The 18,875-nt window shown below is 43.0% G+C and overlaps 1 protein-coding gene across 1 annotated transcript in view; it reads left to right on the forward strand.

Annotated features, from left to right (window-relative positions):
* Positions 1-10,309: 10,309 nt before the first annotated feature.
* The window catches only part of ADAM19 (ADAM metallopeptidase domain 19), an 88,525-nt gene continuing 79,959 nt past the window's right edge, over positions 10,310-18,875 (forward strand). The window contains exons 1-3 of the mRNA XM_060008455.1: positions 10,310-10,434; positions 13,076-13,161; positions 17,572-17,642. Coding sequence (XP_059864438.1) covers positions 10,368-10,434; positions 13,076-13,161; positions 17,572-17,642 — 224 coding nt within the window. The 5' untranslated portion in view covers positions 10,310-10,367. The remainder of the gene's footprint in view (positions 10,435-13,075; positions 13,162-17,571; positions 17,643-18,875) is intronic.

Consider the following 18,875-nt stretch of genomic DNA (forward strand, 5'->3'; position numbering starts at 1 on the left):
GTCACGTCATTTGCAAATATTTTCTCCCATTCATTAGGTTGTCCTTTCATTTGTTGATGGTTTCCTTTCCTGTGCAAAAGTTTTTAAGTTTAATTAGGTCCCATTTGTTTAGCTTTGCTTTTATTTTTTTTGCCTTAGGAGACAGATCCAAAAACATATTGCTATGATTTATGTCAGAGTGTTCTGCCTATTTTTAATGTTCTGATTTTTTAAATGTTGATAAAAATTATCCAAAAATTGGAAATGAGGGAAGAGGATTACTACAGTTTCTTTCAATGACATTCAAAAGCAGTGGCTCTCAAAATGTGCTCCTGTCAACAGCATCAGCATCACCTGAGAACAAAACATCAGAGCATATATATATGTGTGTGTGTGTGTGTGTGTGTGTGTGTGTGTGTGTGTGTGTGTGAAATGAATGAAAGCAATGATACAAGGGAGGAATTAGGATTATTCTGTTATTATAATGTACTCATACTACCTGTGAAGTGGTGGAGTGTTATTTGAAAGTAGACTTGGATTAGCTGTAAATGTGTGTTGTGAACTCTAGGGGGACCACTAAGAAAAGTAAAAAAAAAGTATAACTGATATGCTAAGAAAAGAGAGAAAATGGAATCATATATGGTGTTCAAGTAAAACCACAAAAGGCAGAAAAGAGTGGAAGACAAAAACAAAAATCACAAAAACAAAACAAAAAAAACCCCCAAAAGCAATGAACAAAGGCAACAAATAGAAAACAGTAGCAAATATGATAGGTATTAATCCAAGTATATCAATAACTACTTTGAATGTCAATGGTCTAAATGTACCAATTAAAAAAAAAGAGATCATCAGAGTGGATCAAAAAACAAGACCAATTACATGTGTACAAGAAACCCTATACGTATATACATATATATGTATGTATATATGTGTGTGTATATACATATATATGTGTATATATATGTATATAAATTAAACGGATGGAGAAAAATATACCATTCTAACACTATCCAAAAGAAATCAGGAGGGGCTTCCCTGGTGGTGCAGTGGTTGAGAGTCCGCCTGCCGATGCAGGGGACACGGGTTCGTGCCCCGGTCTGGGAGGATCCCACATGCCGTGGAGCGGCTGGGCCCGTGAGCCATGGCTGCTGAGCCTGCGCGTCCGGAGCCTGTGCTCCGCAACGTGAGAGGCCACAGCAGTGAGAGGCCCGCGTACCGCAAAAAAAAAAAAGAAATCAGGAGGAGCTATATTAATTTTAGATGGAGAAGACGTCAAAGCAAGGAAATTTCACGGATGAAGAAGCGGGGAGGTTGTGCATGTGTGGGGAAGTATAAGGAATTCTCTCTACCTTCTGTTAAATTTTGTGGCAAACCTAAATCTGCTCTAAAATAAATAAAGTTTGTTAAATAAAAAATATATTTCTTTTAGAGTCTAGTGAGAGCAAACAAGTATCAATGCCTCTTTCCTGGCTATGGGGTCACTACCCTGATGGAAGTGCACCTGAGGATGGCCTGGATTCAGCCCAATTTCCAGAGTGACAAGCAGGTGATGAGGAAAAAAAGGCAGTTTGGCCAGGAATCTGAAGCTAGGCTGCCCTACAAATTTGGGCATGGTAGATCCCACAGTCACCTCAGGCAACTTCACCTCTTCACTCAGTTTGCTCTTCTGTAATAATCCCAGAGTATACGTGGATACGTATGGATACGGACCACTATGGCTTCAGTGGCTCTGAAGTTCCCCACATTTCAGTTTGAATTCAGGCTTTGTCTCCAACTTAGCAGCTGCATGATTGTGCTTAAGTTACCCTTCCACCACCGCTTCCAGACTCAGCTGCATCATCTATAAAGTGGGAATATCAGTAGTACCCACCATAGAGGGTTATCCTGAGGATAAAATGAATAATGCACTGGGCACATTGTAAGCCTTGCGCAGTCAATTACAACTATTATTTATTAGGTTGAACCATATTACACTGACAAAGTTTGACTCTTTATGACCTATAAAATCAATAATTTCATATGATTTGACCTAGTATCTCTTATGGGACTGTTACGAGAACTACATGAGATAATATAGGCGTGGTGCTTAATTAAGCACCATTTGAGGTGCTTAATGGTGATGATGATGATGATAATGATGATGATGGTCCACAATCCTGGAGACATTACCTGGTGTTGGGAAATCAAGAGACCCAAGTCACACATCAAGAAACTTGATCACTGTCTGTAACTAGCCCTTTAATTTACTTGTCAGTTCTACCTCCTTCACTCTTTCCCCCACCTCCTCCTGCCCTAATTGTTATAGTGGAGATCTTATCTTAGAAATCTTTGTATTGATAGATTCTAGCAAAGGCCAGGCCTATAATAAATGCTGTTGGTTGAATGAGTGATTCCAAGAGCTTTATGGGTTTCCCATGGGTTAGGGAGATTTGCTTTTTCTGTGGGTAAAAACTCAAAATTAAAGACTAAAATCTTGAATATAACCAAGAGACTTGGGTAAAAGATCCTCTTTAGACTTTAATTCCTTCTATCAAAATGGATCCAGTAATACTAACCTGCTACCTCAAGGAGTATTTGAAGAGCAAGAACATTGTTGGGGAGCTGCACATCTATTAGAATGGCTAAAATTAAAAGACTGACGGGATTGTGGCCGGGATGCAGAGCAGCTGGAACTCTGATACATTGCTGGTGGGAAAGCAAAATCATACAGCCACTTTGGAAAATATTTTTTGTAGTTTCTTATGAAGTTAAACATATATTTAACCACAAGACCTAGGAAGTCCATTCTGAATTATTTACCCTAGAGAAATGAAAATTTACATTCACATGAAACTTGAATATTTATAGTGACTTCATTCATAATCGTCAAAAACTGGAACCATCTAAATGCCCTTCAGCTGGTGAATGGGTAAACAACTAGGGTATAATCACACAATGGAATACTACAGAACAATAAAAAGGAAGAAGTATCGGGAGTTCCCTGGAGGTCCAGTGGTTAGGACTCAGCACTTTCACTGCCGGGGACAGTGGATACGGGTTCAATCCCTGGTCAGGGAACTAAGATCTCACAAGCCGCACGCGGCCAAAATAAAAAGGGAAAGAAGTATTGATACATGCAGCATCCTGGCTGAGTCTTAAATGCATTATGCTGAATGAAAGAAGCCAGACTCCAAAGGCTACATTCTGTATGGTTTCATTTATATGACATTCTAGAAAAGGCAGCACTATAGGGACATAAAACAGATAAGTGATTGCCAGGGGTTAGGAGTGACAGGAGACAGGAGGGTGATCTTGATTGTGGAAGTGGTTATTAGATTATATGCATTTGTCAAAACTAATAGCAATGTGTACTAAAAAAAATGGAGAATGTTAATGTATGTAAATTATACTCGAATAAACCAAACTTTAAAAAGAAAGAGCTAGTTGCTGGGAAAATGATTTACAAAGGAAAGCTATCACAGGGCCAACACTATTTTCACAGTAAGGGCCCATGAAGAAAATTCTCCCATGAGCAACTTGGAAGTCTGTGCTGAGCCAGAATGAAAGAATTATTATTAGTTATTTAATTTATAATTAATTTAATTAAACATTTATTGTGCCTTCCAGATGCAGGAGGTGGATGAGAGAAGAAAAAGGTCTAGCTCCTGTTCATGAGGGGCTCACAATGTCGTGAATGTGGGGTAAGAAAAAGACAGTTACAATATAATGTGATCATTATCTTTGATAATAATTAAGGAATCAGTATATAATTAGACTCTTCACACATTACACAACTAAAAGCACAAGTTAAGCATTATGAATATGGTCCCCACCCCCATACTTATTAGCAGTAGAATGAGAATTATTACATTTAGCATGTGTTAACTGCTTACTAAGTGAGAGGTATTATTCTAAGCATCCGTTTAAGCCTCACAAAAACTCTATGATCTAGGAACTATCATTATTAGCATCTTTTATAGATGAGGCAACAAAGTCACAGAAAAGTTTATTTGCCTGTTGTCACACAGCTGGTAAAGGACAGAAAAGGGATTTAAACCTGGCAGGGTGGCCACCTCCTAACCATGATATTATACTGTAGCTAGAAGGAACAGTGACCTCGGTCACCTGGACTCCTGAAATTTGGAACTGGTTGCTCTAACTCTGCCTCAGTTTCCCTAACATCAGAGGAGAGAATCAAGCTTGTGTAGAGAGGTCAAGTATGCAAAACTCTCTGCATAAGACACCAGGATAAACCATTATTCCTTTTGTGTTTCTTTCCTGTGTTTACCATTTGTCCACCCACCCCCATTACTAAAGTAACACGTAAGTAGAGAAGTATTGTAGAAAATGGAAGGGGCAAGACAAACAAACAAAAAATGATGAAGAAAAACCAAAAAAAACAAACCAAACAAAAAACCTTCATCCATCCATAGTCTCACCATCCAGAGGTAACTGCCATTAACATTTTGGCACATTTCCTTCTAGTGTTTTTTTTAGTCTTTTATTTACATAGCTGAGATCATACTTACATTTGTAATTTTGGACACTGATTTTTCCCTTAACCTCAGAGCATAAACTCTTTGCAAACATTATTTTAAATAAATGGCCACATAATAATCCATCATATGAATATTCTATAATTTATTAACTGTTCCTTCACAGTTGGACATTTATGTTGTTTCCAATTTTTCACTATTATAAATAACACCACTATGAACATTGTAGTCCATAAATCTTTGTGTGCATTGCAGATTATTATTATTTTTTTAAAATTATTTATTTATTTATTTATTTATGGCTGCGTTGGGTCCTCGTCGCGGTGCCTGGGCCTCTCATTGCCATGGTCTCTCCTGCAGCGGATCACAGGCTCTAGGTGCATGGGCTTCAATAGTTGCGGGTCACGGGCTCCAGAGTGCAGGCGTAGTAGTTGTGGCGCACGGGCTTAGGTGCTCCACTGCATGTGGGATCCCCCTGGACCAGGGCCTGAACCCACGTCCCCTACACTGGCAGGCAGATTCCCAACCACTGCGCCACCAGGGAAGCCCTGCAGATTATTTTTTTAGGCTAGTTTTCCAGAAATGTAATTAGTAGATTAAATGTCATGAATATTTTAAAGATTATGTAGAGATGTAGTATTCTTTATAAATAACAAATACATTCTTTACAAATAAATGGGAAGTCTTTTGGGGGTCAAAAGTTGTGTATATGTTTCTGTGTATAAGTGTGGAAGGGCATAGATGAGAGACAGAATTGGGAATCATTTTTTTGGTCAGTGCGGAAACCACTGGACTTTTTCTCTTGTGAGCTACTTCCCAATTTTCAGGGGCACATGCTGATTAAATATTGTTCAGCTGAGTGCCAGCAATTGGGAGCAAATTTCAGATACGGAGCTTGGATGCCTTTTGCAAGTAGATTGTCCATAGAATGAGTTAGACTTGATACTTCAATATTTTTTAACTGGCACAGCACTTTCACCACCATTATCTCAACAGCTTCTCACAGCTCCTGAGTGAGATGGATTGGGGTAGCCATTACCATTCCCAGGCCATTGGGTCAGAAACTCAGGCCTAGAAAAGAGAAGTGACTTACCCAAAGTCACAGAGCTGGTTGGAGAGAGCTGGGACTAGAATTCTAGTCTCATGGCTCTAGGGCTAGAGCCCCTGTTCTGTACTAAATTATGTCTTCCCTCCCACCCCAATTCATCTGCTGAAGCCCTAATCCCCAATGTGACTGTATTTGAAGATAGGGCCTATAAAGAGGTAATAAAGGTTAAATGAGGTTATAAGGGTGGAGCCCTGATCTGATAGGATTAGGGTCCTTAAAAGAAGAGGAAGACCAGGGTTTTCTCTCTCTGCATGCTCACACAGAGAAGAGGCCATGTGAGGACACAGCAAAAAGGCAGCTGTTTAGGAGCCAGGAAAAGAAGCCTTACCAGAAAACAACCCTGTCAACACCTTGATCTTGGACTTCCATCCTCCAGAGCTGAGGAAATACATTTCTGTTGTGTAAACCACCCAGTCTATGGTGTTCAGTTATGCAAAGCCCTAGAAGACTAATACAGATTTTGGTACCAAGAGGTGGGGTCCTGCTATAACAAATGCCTAAAAATGTAGAAGTGGCTTGGGGACTGGGTAATAGGTAGAAGCTGGATAAGCTTTTTTTTTTTTTTTTAACATCTTTATTGGAATATAATTGCTTTACAATGGTGTGTTAGTTTCTGCTTTATAACAAAGTGAATCAGCTATACATACACATATATCCCCATATCCCCACCCTCTTGTGTCTCCCTCCCACCCTCCCTGTCCCACCCCTCTAGGTGGACACAAAGCATGGAGCTGATCTCCTTGTGCTATGTGGCTGCTTCCCATTAGCTATCTGTTTTACATTTGATAGTGTATATATGTCCATGCCACTCTCTCACTTCATCCCAGCTTACCCTTCCCCTTCCCCGTGTCCTCAAGTCCATTCTCTATGTCTGCATCTTTATTCCTGTCCTGCCCGTAGGTTCTTCAGAACCATTTTTATTTTTAGATTCCATATATATGTGTTAGCATACGGTATTTGTTTTTCTCTTTCTGACTTACTTCACTCTGTATGACAGACTCTAGGTCCATCCACCTCACTACAAATAACTCAATTTCTTTTCTTTTTATGGCTGAGTAATATTCCATTGTATATATGTGCCACATCTTCTTTATCCATTCATCTGTAGATGGACACTTAGGTTGCTTCCATGTCCTGGCTATTGTAAATAGTGAAGCTGGATAAGCTTTGAGGTCCATGCTACAAACAACCTAGATTGCCTTGAAGAGACTATTGGTAGAAATATGATGTTGAAGGCAATTCTGGTGAGGGTTCAGGAAAAAAGAGAAGCACTCTAAAGAAAGCGGCTATCATTTTTGAGAAGACACATATTGTGAAGGCAATGTTGGTAGAGCTGTGAATATTAAAGGTGATTTTGGTGAGGTCTCAGATGAAAAGGTAGAACATGTTACTGGAAACTAGAAGAAAGGTGATCCTTGTTATAAATTGACAAAGAATCTGGTTGAATTGTGTCCTAGTGTTTTGTGGAAAGTAGAAATTCCAAGTTTCGAACTTGGATATTTGGATGGGGAGATTCCTGAGCAAAATGTTAAAGGTGTGACCTGGTTTCTCCTTGTTGCTTATAGTAAAATACAAAAGGAGAGAGATAAATTGAAGGAATTCTAAGCGAAAAGGAACAAGAGCTTGAAGATTTGGAAACTTCTCAGCCCATCTACATTGCAAAAAATGAAAGCACATGTTCTAGAGAAGATGCTGAGGGTGTGGCTGGACAATCACCTGATAATGAGATGACTCAAACCGTTAATCAGCCATCTCTGCAGCTGCCAGAGATAGAGATGGGATTATGCTAGCAGAGACACTGCCAGTTCCGACGAAGGAGAACAGAGATAAGACAAAATAAAGGAAGGCTTTTGAACTGGGATTCTATAGGACAGGACAATAGAGCTATTTGGCTGTGAATGTGCTTTATCCTTTAAGAAAAGGGAAGAACGACCCTGAAGGTGATTCAGAGATCAGCAGGGCTGCCATTCCCACTGTATGCGTAGAGCATACAGGCCCAGAGGGCAAGGCTATTTCTTTCTTGGTTTCAGAGGGTAGGACCCCCTCTTGGTTTCAGGGAGCCAGGCTTCCCCTGCCCAGTGCCTCAGGAGCAGGACTGAAGCAAGAAGCCACAGGGTGGGGCTGCTGCCCAAAGCAGAGGGGGCAGTGCCACTGCCTAGGGATGTGGGGATGACACTACTGCCCCAGTGGGCTGGGAAGGCAGAACATCCAGCCAGAGGATTATTCTAGAGCTTGAAGATCTAATGGAATTTGGACTAGGTTTTGGACTTGCATGGGAAGTCACCCCTTTCTTCTTCCGGATTTCTCTCTTTTGGAATGAGAATGTCCCCCTAAACCTATATTTTGGAAGCATATAACTTGTCTGGTTTCACAGGTTCACAGATGGAGAGGAATTTTGTCTTAGAATGAATCATACCTTGAATCTCACCCATATCTGATTTAGATGAGACCTTGGGCTTGGAATTGATGCTGGCATGGGTTAAGTCTTCAGGGGCTGTTGGGATGGGGTAATTGCACGCATCAGCTAAAACTTGGCACTTGCCATCTGCCTCTACAAGAAGGAAGTAAGTCACTAGCCGCTGCAGTCGCTGACTTTCAACACCTCCTGAATGGAGTTCAGGGTGGAGATCAGGAATGAGGCACTCCGTGCTCTGGGAAAAACTGGCAGAACAGGCCTTTAGATAGTTAGATATCTTCAGGAGAAGATTTTATGAGCCCAAATTCTTGCATCTTCTCACATCTAGAAAAGCACTAAAGTCGTTAACAGTGACATCTGCTCCTCCTGACTAGCAAGCCTCTGCCAAAATGTGTGCTTGATGTATGTAACCCCTTCACTAAAGTCATATATAATTCTGACCTTCCCCCTTACTTCTTTGGAGCAGTTCCTCAGAACTACCTGAGATGCTGTCTCCCAGTCTATAGTCCTCATCTTGCCCGAAATAAACTTAACTCACAACTCTCGCATTGTGCATTTTTTTCAGTTGACACATGTGAGAAGGACATGAACTTTGGGGACCACAGGATAGAATGTTATGGACCGAACTGTGTCCCCACATTCATATGTTGAACCCCTAACCCCCAGTGACTGTATTTGGAGATCGAGCCTATAAAGAGGTAATAAAAATTAAATGAGATCATAAGAGTGGGGCTCTGTCTGATGGAATTAGTGTCCTTAAGAAGAGGAAGACAGCAGAGCTTGCTTTCTTCACACAAGCAGAGAAGAGGCCATGTGAGGCCACAGCAAGAATGCCTTCTACAAGCCAGGAAGAGAGGCCTTGTATGAAACCAACCAAGCCAACACCTTAATCTCAGAACTGTGAAAAAATAACTTTCTGTTGTTTGAGCCATCCAGTCTGTGTTTTTTGTTATGACAGCTTGAACAGAATAATACAGCCTCTAAATACATCAATGGCAAGAGCAGTGTCTTTTATGTATGTCCAGTGGTTTCAACAGACATACCTACTAATCTTCAGGAGTGCCTTTTCCTCCCCCCAAACACAGCATCTTGTTTAACTGTACCAACCTGGGTTTGAAGAAGGAGACTCAGTGAAAGGAATAGATGACAAGAGGTCTGAGGCTTTAGAAACAGGCTTTGCCAAAACTTGCTAAGGGATCTTAGGCAAGGCAGTTTTTTCTGATTATCAGTTTACCCACCTGTAAAATAAGGTGTGCTGTAAGAGGCTCTGGAGTTATTCAGATGTGGACTTGAATCCAGACTCTGACTTTAGCTGTGTGACCTTGGGCAAATTACTTAGCCTCTCAGGTTTGGTTTTCTATCTCTAAACCAGGAAACTCTTAGTACTTACCCCAGGGGATCATTGGGCTAATGAAAAGAGATGATGTATAGAGAGTCCCCAGCACATATTAAAGGACAATAAAAGGTAGTTCTTTTCCTAGATTGATTAATTAAATAAGTTGACATGTAAAGTGCTGAAGACAGTGTCTGGCACTTAGGAAGCGCTCTATCAGTCTTAGTTATTATTTTCTTTTTCTAGCAAACAGTAAACCCTCAGTAAGTGACAGTCATTATTATTATTTTCAAGTCTCATCTCCCTCCGTTCCCTCCAAAGCCCTAAATCCTAACCATCCCAAATTCCAGTTTTTCCCCAGTACAGCCCATGGACTTTCCCGCCCTAGCCTGTTTGTCTCGCGTTTTCTGCCTGGTGCTCCATTTCGCCTCCTCCTGAACTCAGACGTCTTCTCCTCTGGGAATCCTCTCTTCACCACCCCGTTCCTCCCAGTCAGAAGGAAAGGATCCCTGATTTGTGTCCTGCTAAGAAAACAATTCCATATAGCACTTAGTTCTCTGTGCCAGGTTAACTCTTTCAGAACCTGCGTCCAAGCGTGGCGGCCTCTAGAGGACGGTGCTGGGTGAGTAGCCTCTGAGTGTCACCCAAGGCGTCTAGCCCAGTGCGGGACAGAGGAAATGGGCCGCTGTCCCCAGAGGGGTCCAGCTTAATTCCTACAAACCCAAGCCCCCGACCCTCCTCAGGCCACGCCCACAGTGAATCCCTACCCTTCCTCCGGCTCGGACTCGCCCTCCCCTGATCGCCAGCACCTGAGCACCGCCGAACACCGCCCCCCGCCCCCACCTCGCCTGGCTCCCAGGGGTCGCGCTGGTTCCGCCCCTGGCTCCTCCCGCCCCTCCTCCGCGGAGCCGGGGGCGGAGCGTCCCGGCCAATGGCTGGGAGCAGGGCTGGGAGCTGCGGGGCGACTGTGGGTTCCAGAAGCGTCGCGGCCTGGTTAGGGTGCTGGCATGGCCGCGTGCTGGTGAACGCAGAGTGCGCGAGGGGCCAGCTGCCACCATGCCCCGGGGCGTGGGCGCTGCCCAGCTCTGCCTGCTGGCGCTCGCCCTGCCGGGGTGGACCAGAAGTAAGTAGCGGGGCGGGGGACGGGGGGCTTTGGAGGTGGGTGGGTTGGGGGAGCTGGGCAGCTGGGAGTCGCCCCCCGCAACTCCTCGGGGCAGCGCCCCCGCCGGCCCCCAGGCCGGGAGCCCCGGCTTTGTTCCCACGTTGTGCGCCAGGGGAGGTGGTGGAGATGCGGGAGACCCGGAGCAGGCAGAAAACAGTCGGTCCCTCCCTGGCTTGCCTCCCTCTCTCTCCTTTTCCTCGGTTTTTCTGCTTTTGGCTTTTCTTTCCGCTGCTTTCCTAGTCTCTCCTCTTTTCTCCAGTCTTTGTGTGTGTGCCTATAAATATATTTTGGTAAAATTGGAGCCATACCATAGGTACTGTTTTGTGTCTTGCATAAGCCACTTCACATTATGAGCATTTGCCACATCGTTACATTCTCCAAAAACATGGTTTCAATGACTATAAATTCCTTCAAGAAATCGCAGAAGTATAATTTTCAAAAAGTTAAAAACATGACTCTTATACAAATATAGGATGAAAGGTTGGCAAAGATTGATTTGATTCATTAATGAGGCAGTGAATAGAATGGTAAAGCTAGTTCAAAGCATTAGAGGAACAGGAGTGATACAAGCATTGGAGAAAGAATGTTGAAATCCTGTGCTGGGACAGATACACAAGTGGTCAGTGCTCCATGGGGCCAAACAACCATAATTCTTAGTTATCTTTCTACTATACTGAAGTCATTTGCATCTCTACCAGACTGAAAGCTACAGTTAACAGATAATTTCACAGAGTATAGCCTTTAATTAATAGGAAACAAAAAAGTCAAACAAAGGTACATTCCTCTAGATAATTCACTAATATGTGGGAAGGCCCATTAAACAATGCTCCAAATGTGACATTGAAAGGACATCCTGCTTGCTCTTTTTGCCTTATTTCCAAGGTTTGAATAGTTTTTCTTAAGATGTACTGTGTTCCTGTTATTGAGCCTAGCTTTCAATAATTTTTGCAATCATAAAGATCATTTCATTCCTTTGAATGTTCCATTGAATAGCATAATTCCTTTTTGTTGCAGAGAATGTAGATTGATCAGAGCCACTAGATCAGAAACTATGCCTGATTCCCCAGTGAATATCAAGCACCTAGCATAGTATTCGGCATACAGTTAAGCGCTCAGAAAATATGTAATGAGTAAATGAATGAATTGCTTCTCATTTTTACTAATATGATGAAACTAATTCTACTCTAATGAGGTTATTTTTTAGGTTCTATTTTGATTGAGAACACATCATATCAGTAATCTCAAAGGAAAGTTAATCACTCATAATTGGGCCAGTCTAACAGAACAACTATGGCCATCTTCTGTGTCACTCATTGTATGCTATGTGATTGATGTGGTTGGTTTAGAAAGAATAAATTTTGGAGTCCTCACTTCAACCCCAGGAGTCCTGTGGATTTGGCCTATTCTTACGGAGACTAATTTGCCTAGGTCTTGAGCAATTACCACTTTATTAAGATTGCCTGCGACCAATGTTTGAGGTCTGCCCTGCCTGGAACAAGTCTCCTCAAACAGATTTCAATTCACCTTTCTTGAAAAATAGGAATCCTCCTACCTAGCTCCCAGGGTTGTCTTGAGTACAGAGAACTGGGTGGTGAGAATCATTTGGAAAGTAGAAAGTGATATGAAAAAGCAAACTTGCCCTTAGGAAGCTCAGGTTAACGTGATGATGCTTTGCGGATTGGGAAGCACTTTCACAGTAACTCTCCCCAGTAATGCTGTGAGATGGGCAGGTGGGTATCATTGTCTTCATTTTACAGATGAGAAAACTGAAACTCAATGGAAATAATACCCAGGGGCTTGCCCTTCAGATATACCCAGAATCCAAACACTTCATTCCTCTTTACTGATGTCATTCTAGTCTGAGCCACCAGCAACTCTCACTAGGGCTCCTGCAAGTCTCCAGCCTTGCCTTCCTGCTTCTACTTGCACTCCTGCCTCCCTCCCCCACCTCCACCCTCTCCATCTCCACCCAGCGGCAGAAAGATCTTTTAAAAACCAAATACAGATCATATTGCTCTGTGTCTAAACCCTCCAGTGCCTTCCAAGTCTATTTATAATAAAATCCAGACACTTTCCATGCCCTCTGTGATATCAGACCCATGGCTGTCTTGCTGACCATATCTACCAATTTCCCCTCTCGTTTGCTACGTTCTAGCTACCTCTAACTTCTGCTTGTTCCTTAAACAGGCCAAGGCCATTTCTGCTCTTGCTGACCTGTCTCCCTGGGACACCCGTCCCCTAGATCTTTGCAACTTTCTGGTCCCTCAGGTCTCAATTAAATGCCATCCTTGCTGATCATCCTCTCTAAAATAGGTACCTCCTCTTCAGGGTCTCTTTATTTCATGACCCTCTGGTACCATTGGAGAATATTTGTGTTGTCTGCTTCCCATCTCTAGAAGATAAACTTTGTGAAGTATACACAGACCAACCACTATATTATCAGCACCTAGCAGAGTGCCTGACCCATAGTGAGTGCCAAGAGCCTGGAATCCATCAGGTCTCCTGACAACCCAATATGGGTCTTTCCGGTTGGCAGTGCATGCCTGGCTTAGCTAGGGTGCAGAGGTCTGGGATTCCAATGGTGTGCTTCCTGTGTTGGCAGGAGGAAGTGGGGAAGGCAGCCCCCAGCCACAGCATGAACTAATAATACCTCAGTGGAAGACTGCAGAAAGCCCCTTGAGGGAAAAGGTAAGACAAAGAATCTCATTTTCACAGGCAGAAGCTGACAACTCCATTTTGTGAGGCTTGAGGTCACCTACTCAACTTTCCTGGAAGCCCAGTTATCACCACTAGTTCCGTTTCTGGCCCACTCTTTCTGCTCTGTGTTCCAGTTTTGGAAATCCCAGATGGGGCTTTCCTTCGTTATGTGACAACCTACTAGAAACACTTCTAAATGCAAGTAGTTGAGGAAATGAAAATCCACGTTAATGCTGACATAAGCTAAGTGCAAATATGTGTCACAAAAATCACCGACTCTCAGCTGGGATTGATTAAATTTTGTCATTAGTTTTTGCTCTGCATAATATGTGTTTCACTTCATTTATTTATTTATTTATTGGCCACACTGTGAGGCATGCGTGATCTTAGTTCCCTGACCAGGGATCGAACCCGTGCCCCCTGCATTGGGAGTGCGGAGTCTTCACCACTGGACCGCCAGGGAAGTCCCTGCTTCACTTTATTGATGAGATAATATACTTGGAGAGAAAAATGATAACCCAAACTATTTTTAAAATAAGACGCAGGGTAGAGACCTTGTACTGAGGAATCTGTCTTCAAATCCAATAATCTTAAAATTCAGTAGGCTCCTTGGGCCATGACACCAGCAGAATGCACAGGCTTTATAAAGGGGATTGGGAATAAGACAGAAAACATTATCCTGTTCTTGCAGGAAGGATCTGTGCATCTAGGATAGTCTTTGGTTCTGGTTCTTATAGCTCAAGTGAGATAAGAAAGAACTGGAAAGGAAGATGTGATTGCTGCATGTCAGTAACCAGCTACTGGACCTTTCACTTTCTGAACTCAGTTTCCTCATTTATAAAATAGGGCTTAGATGGGATAAGAAGGAAGAGGGCTGGAGAGGAGGGGTAGTTAACAAGAGCCCTTTGGGTTCAAATGGTCAGTGATTTATTGGGCAACATATAAGAGCCAGATTACGGTAGCAGAGAGAGGAGAGAGCTGTGTCAGGAAAGATTTCAGACTTGTGGTCCTTGAGTCTGGAAAGGTAAATGGAGAGTAGAAATGCCCAGAATACATGAAGTTATGCCTAGAGTAATACAGACATGTCCAAAAATGCTCCAGTTTGGATTTAATAAGGGAATTTACAGCAAAAATACTAGGACAAATGAAAGCAAATAATATTTTATCCTAAAGACAATAAATGTATGGCGTTCATTTCATCAAAAAGTAGGAGAGACTGAAAATAGCTTCAGGAAAAGTCTAGACAAATTAATGGATGGCCGTCCTAGAGAAGGTTATTTTTAAAAATTAAGATCTTGGATATTCCAACCTATCCATTATTGTTCGAGGAATGGATCTGATACTTTTATAGACGCCTCTCTGTTCCCTCCAGATGTGGGATGCTGGGCATCCTCAGGAAGGGCCTGAGAAACAAAGTGGAGCTCAGATCCTGTCTTTGTTCCCAGCCATTGTCTGCCCAGAATCTGGGTCATTGTATTTTGTAGGAATAGTTAGCACCGTGCCTGGCACCATAAATATTTGTTGAAGAACAAATGAATGAATGTCAAGAGAGGGAGAGGTAGGTCTCACTCAGGCATCTTATTCTCATTTTGTAATTACTTCATTCATCAAACGTTAGTTGAACACTATATGCTAAATATTGTACTATGTCTTAAGAGGGGTACAGATATATAGGACAGATTTCCAATACCCTGTGGAGCTGAAGATCTGTTTAATCTAGCTCAAAAGAGAAAGGCATTTAACCCTGCCCTGGGGAAGTATAAGCAGTGGGTCAGCTCCTACACTTCCTAGGAGAGGTGATGTTGCCCCTTCCTAGCACAGAGTAGAGTTGCAAGACAAAAACTGAGTGAATCTGGACAGGGAAACTACATAAATCCTTACAGTGCTATTTCATTGTTTTGCTTGAAATGTCCCCTGGAAACATCATATCTTAAATATCAGTGTCTGAGCATCTTCCAGACTAGAGAAATATTTTTGGATTACCCACTTAAAAATAAATGTTCATACTCATGTTGCAGCTTGTGTCTCTTTGGGGGAGAAGTGAAAGTGCTTTGATCTGTGTCAACTTTCATTTTTTTGTGTGGACTCTTGGCCACCTACCTCTTGGATAAGGGATTGATACAGCTCTGTTGCTGTGCGCTTTTCCTCAAATGCCCACTTGGGACTGTGTCTCTGATGCTTAATGTGATTGGGCAGGGCCCTTGCTCCAGACCCCCCAGAGTGAAGTGGCAAAGGACCAGCGACCAGAAATAGGTATTGGTGGAGCTGAATCAGAAATAGGCATCAGAAACAGAGAAGTGAATTTCTTAGTGAAAGTTATTGGGTAAACATCCCCCTAGCTTCCTCTCCCCATGTTTTTGAAATGTCCCTTGTTAAGAGAAGTGAGTAGGATAAATTAGCAAAAAACAGCAAAGGACAGAGTTGCATAAGCATTCTAGATCACAATGTTCGGATCTCATCAGAGCCCTCAGTGGCACAAAAGTTTCAGGGATGCCCAGGACCCTAATGGGAAGTGGAGTTTGAAGTTGATAAGGAGAGAAACGTGCTTGGAAGAGGCAGGCGCCAACCAGAGGTGGCAAAGCAGGTGACCCACTTTCTCATACATGCCAGAACTAAGCTTTGAGGTCAACCTTAAAAGGGGTAGAAGCTTGGGCTTCCCTGCTGGGCAGTAGTTAAGAATCCGCCTTCCAGTGCGGCGGACACAGGTTCGAGCCCTGGTCCAGGAAGGTTCCACATGCTGTGGAGCAACTAAGCCTGTGCGCCACAACTACCAAGCCTACGCTCCAGAGCCCGCGAGCCACAACTTCTGAGCCCTCACGCCACAGCTACTGAAGCCCGCGTGCCTAGAGCTCCACAACAAGAGAAGCCATTGCAGTGAGAAGCTCGTGCACTGCAACGAAGAGTAGCCCCCACTCACTGCAACTAGAGAAAGCCCGTGTGCAGCAGTGAAGACCCAACGCAGTCCAAAAAAAAAAAAAATATATATATATATATATATATAAAGCCATTATAAAGACATGGAAAAATGCACAAAATAGAATTAACTCATGTTCTCACTGCTGAGAAGTAACTATGGTAACCTTTTGGTTTATTTCTCTCTACTTTAGTCCCTTTACAAAAGTGTGAATGAATAAAACATACAATGTTATGTTTTAAACCTTTGTGCTTAATCATTATCATATGTACTTTCTTGATAATTTAAAAATCATTGAAAGTCATCATTTTTAGTGACTGTGTAATGTTTTGTCATGTGAATGGATTATCAGTTATTTAACCATTCTCCTATTTTTGGACATTTAGGTTCTATTTCATTAGTCATTATTGTAAGTAATGAGCATCCTTGTGTATAAAGCATTGCCTGTGGTTCCATTTGTTCCCTTCAGATAGAATCTTCTATTTCTGAGTTAGAGGGCCTAAACATTTTTAAACTCTTGGTCCATACCGACAGATTATTTTCCGGTGAGCCAGTATTGACTGAAATTCTCACTGGTAGGGTGTGAGAGTGCCCATTCTATAGTATACTCCACTGCATTGTGATTTATGGTTTAAAAAAAATCTTTGTTGCTTTGGTTTTTTAAAAGATATCTTAAAAAAATCTTTTTGGGTGAGGGAAAGTTACCAGTGATGCTGAACATGTTTTTTATGCTTATTGGCCATTTGTATGAGACTTTAAATGGTCTATTCTGGGTGTGTAGCTGCTTCGGCCCTCAGCAAATTTTCTCCTGTGTGTAAAATGTATCTTTCAGACCTTTAAAACCTTAGTAGGAGGTTCTTCTAGTTGTCTCCTCTGAGATGATTGAGGGGTATCCAAACTGAGAGCCAATATAAAATAAAATACGAGACCATGATGAAGAGGCTTTCCCTGGTACTTTAGATAACAGCCAACATGTAACGGGCTTCCTGTATGCCAAGCACTGTAATAAATTCTTTACATTTACCATGTCACTTAGTCTTTACAAGATCCCCATAAAGTTGACTCTTACTCCTCTGTTTTATAAATGAGGAAACTGAGTTGTAGGGAGGTTCGGTAATGTGCCCAATTCACAACTATAGTGTCGGAGCCAGCACTTGAAGCCAGATCTAACTCCACTCAGAATTTGTCTTCCAAGATCGTGTTTTTCAGGGTTTGCCTTTACCAGGCCTGCATGCAGGCGCTTACAACCACATTTCGGCTTGGAGTTTCTCTCCTTTGTCTTTGAGGAGAATGCAGATGGGGGAGGGGAATTGGGTCCTTCTGGGAGTGAAGATATTTCACGTTTGGGCTGGAAATGAGATTGAGCCTTTTTTGTCGATGCAGTTCCTGTGGATCCAGGTCAGAGCCCTGTGCTAGATCGTGCGCCCCTTCCTGGTAGCCTCGTCCCCTGCTTTTAGGAACTGACATTCTTTTGTTGTTGCTTTTAGCATCCACTCAAAGCTGAGCTCAGGGTGATGGCTGAGGGGCGAGAACTGATCCTGGACCTGGAGAAGAATGAGTAAGTGGACTTCTCCTTTGTCTGAAATGAAACAACCCACTTGCATGTCAGTGCCGGACGCAGGTGCCGCTGTTTTGTAAGGAAACAGTTAGCGAAGTGACCCAAGCTCTCAAGCTAGGGTTCCTTTGTGGGGAGCATCTTACAGAGCCAGCATTTCCACAGTCTCTTGACTTGCTGTGAAATTAGTGGACTGTTTAACGTCTTCCTTGAATTTCCTCAGGCTGTATTTCTGGGGCCTCTTAGAATTCACTGCACGTGAGTGTGTGTGAGTGTGTGTATGTGGGAGACATGAAGGGAGGGATGGGCTGGAGGACGTTGGCAGCTGTCTTACTAGCTCCAGCACAGCGCACAGCAGGAAGTGAAGGAGATTAGAGGAAAACAGCAGAAAGGAGAGAGGCAAGGTGGAGTGTTCTGGGATTTGATGCTCACACCCTGGCTGCTCTGTCCATTCTGGGTCAGCTGCATCTGAGCTCCTGCCAATAAGGGCATATGGTCAGCAGTCTCCTGGCTTCATTGGGCTGGTTCCTCCATCTTCCTAACCTCACTCCTCTTGGGTGGCTGCCTGGCTCAGAAATACTTCCACATGGATTTGCCATCAAGTGCAGCTGTATCTGGATTCACGTTATCGAGCAGGTGAATAGACATAAGGCACGGCTGTGTCTTTTGCCCATTCTTTGGCCATTCCCAATCTGCTTTGGCCACTGGAGAGCTCTCCTTACTTGGCCGGGGTCCTCTGAGGGCTTCTGATATTTCCCCACCAACAGTCCCACTTACATTCTGCCGCACAGACCTTGCAGATAAGGCTGCATGGCTCTCAGAACTGCCTGTCTCCTCTTGGCAGCCTCCGGAGTCCCTTGGAAGCAGATGAGTAATCACACGCATCCCTGCCAAGAAGGCGATGGATAGGGACCTTCCCATATCCAGGAGGATGGGAATGACTGCTAAGCTTGGGTGGAAAGCAAGAATATAAATTATTCCAAATTTGGGCTTTTTGGACACTCTCAGAGGAGGATGAGTGGTGTCGGAAGTGCAGTAAAAGTATGACTTAAGCAGCCTGTGCAGTAACGGGCTTCATCCGAGTCTTTCCTCTGCCTCCAGAATGTGGTGGCCTTCGGGAAGCCAGAAAGATGGGCATCTCAATCATTTTTGCTACTTTCCTCCTACGTTACTCCTGGAGTAAAACCAGCCCAAGAATGTGTTCCTTTTGTCCCATTTCCCTGGAATAGACCCAGC

The sequence above is a fragment of the Delphinus delphis genome, chromosome 3 (assembly GCF_949987515.2).
Source record: "Delphinus delphis chromosome 3, mDelDel1.2, whole genome shotgun sequence".
Lineage (NCBI taxonomy): Eukaryota > Metazoa > Chordata > Mammalia > Artiodactyla > Delphinidae > Delphinus > Delphinus delphis.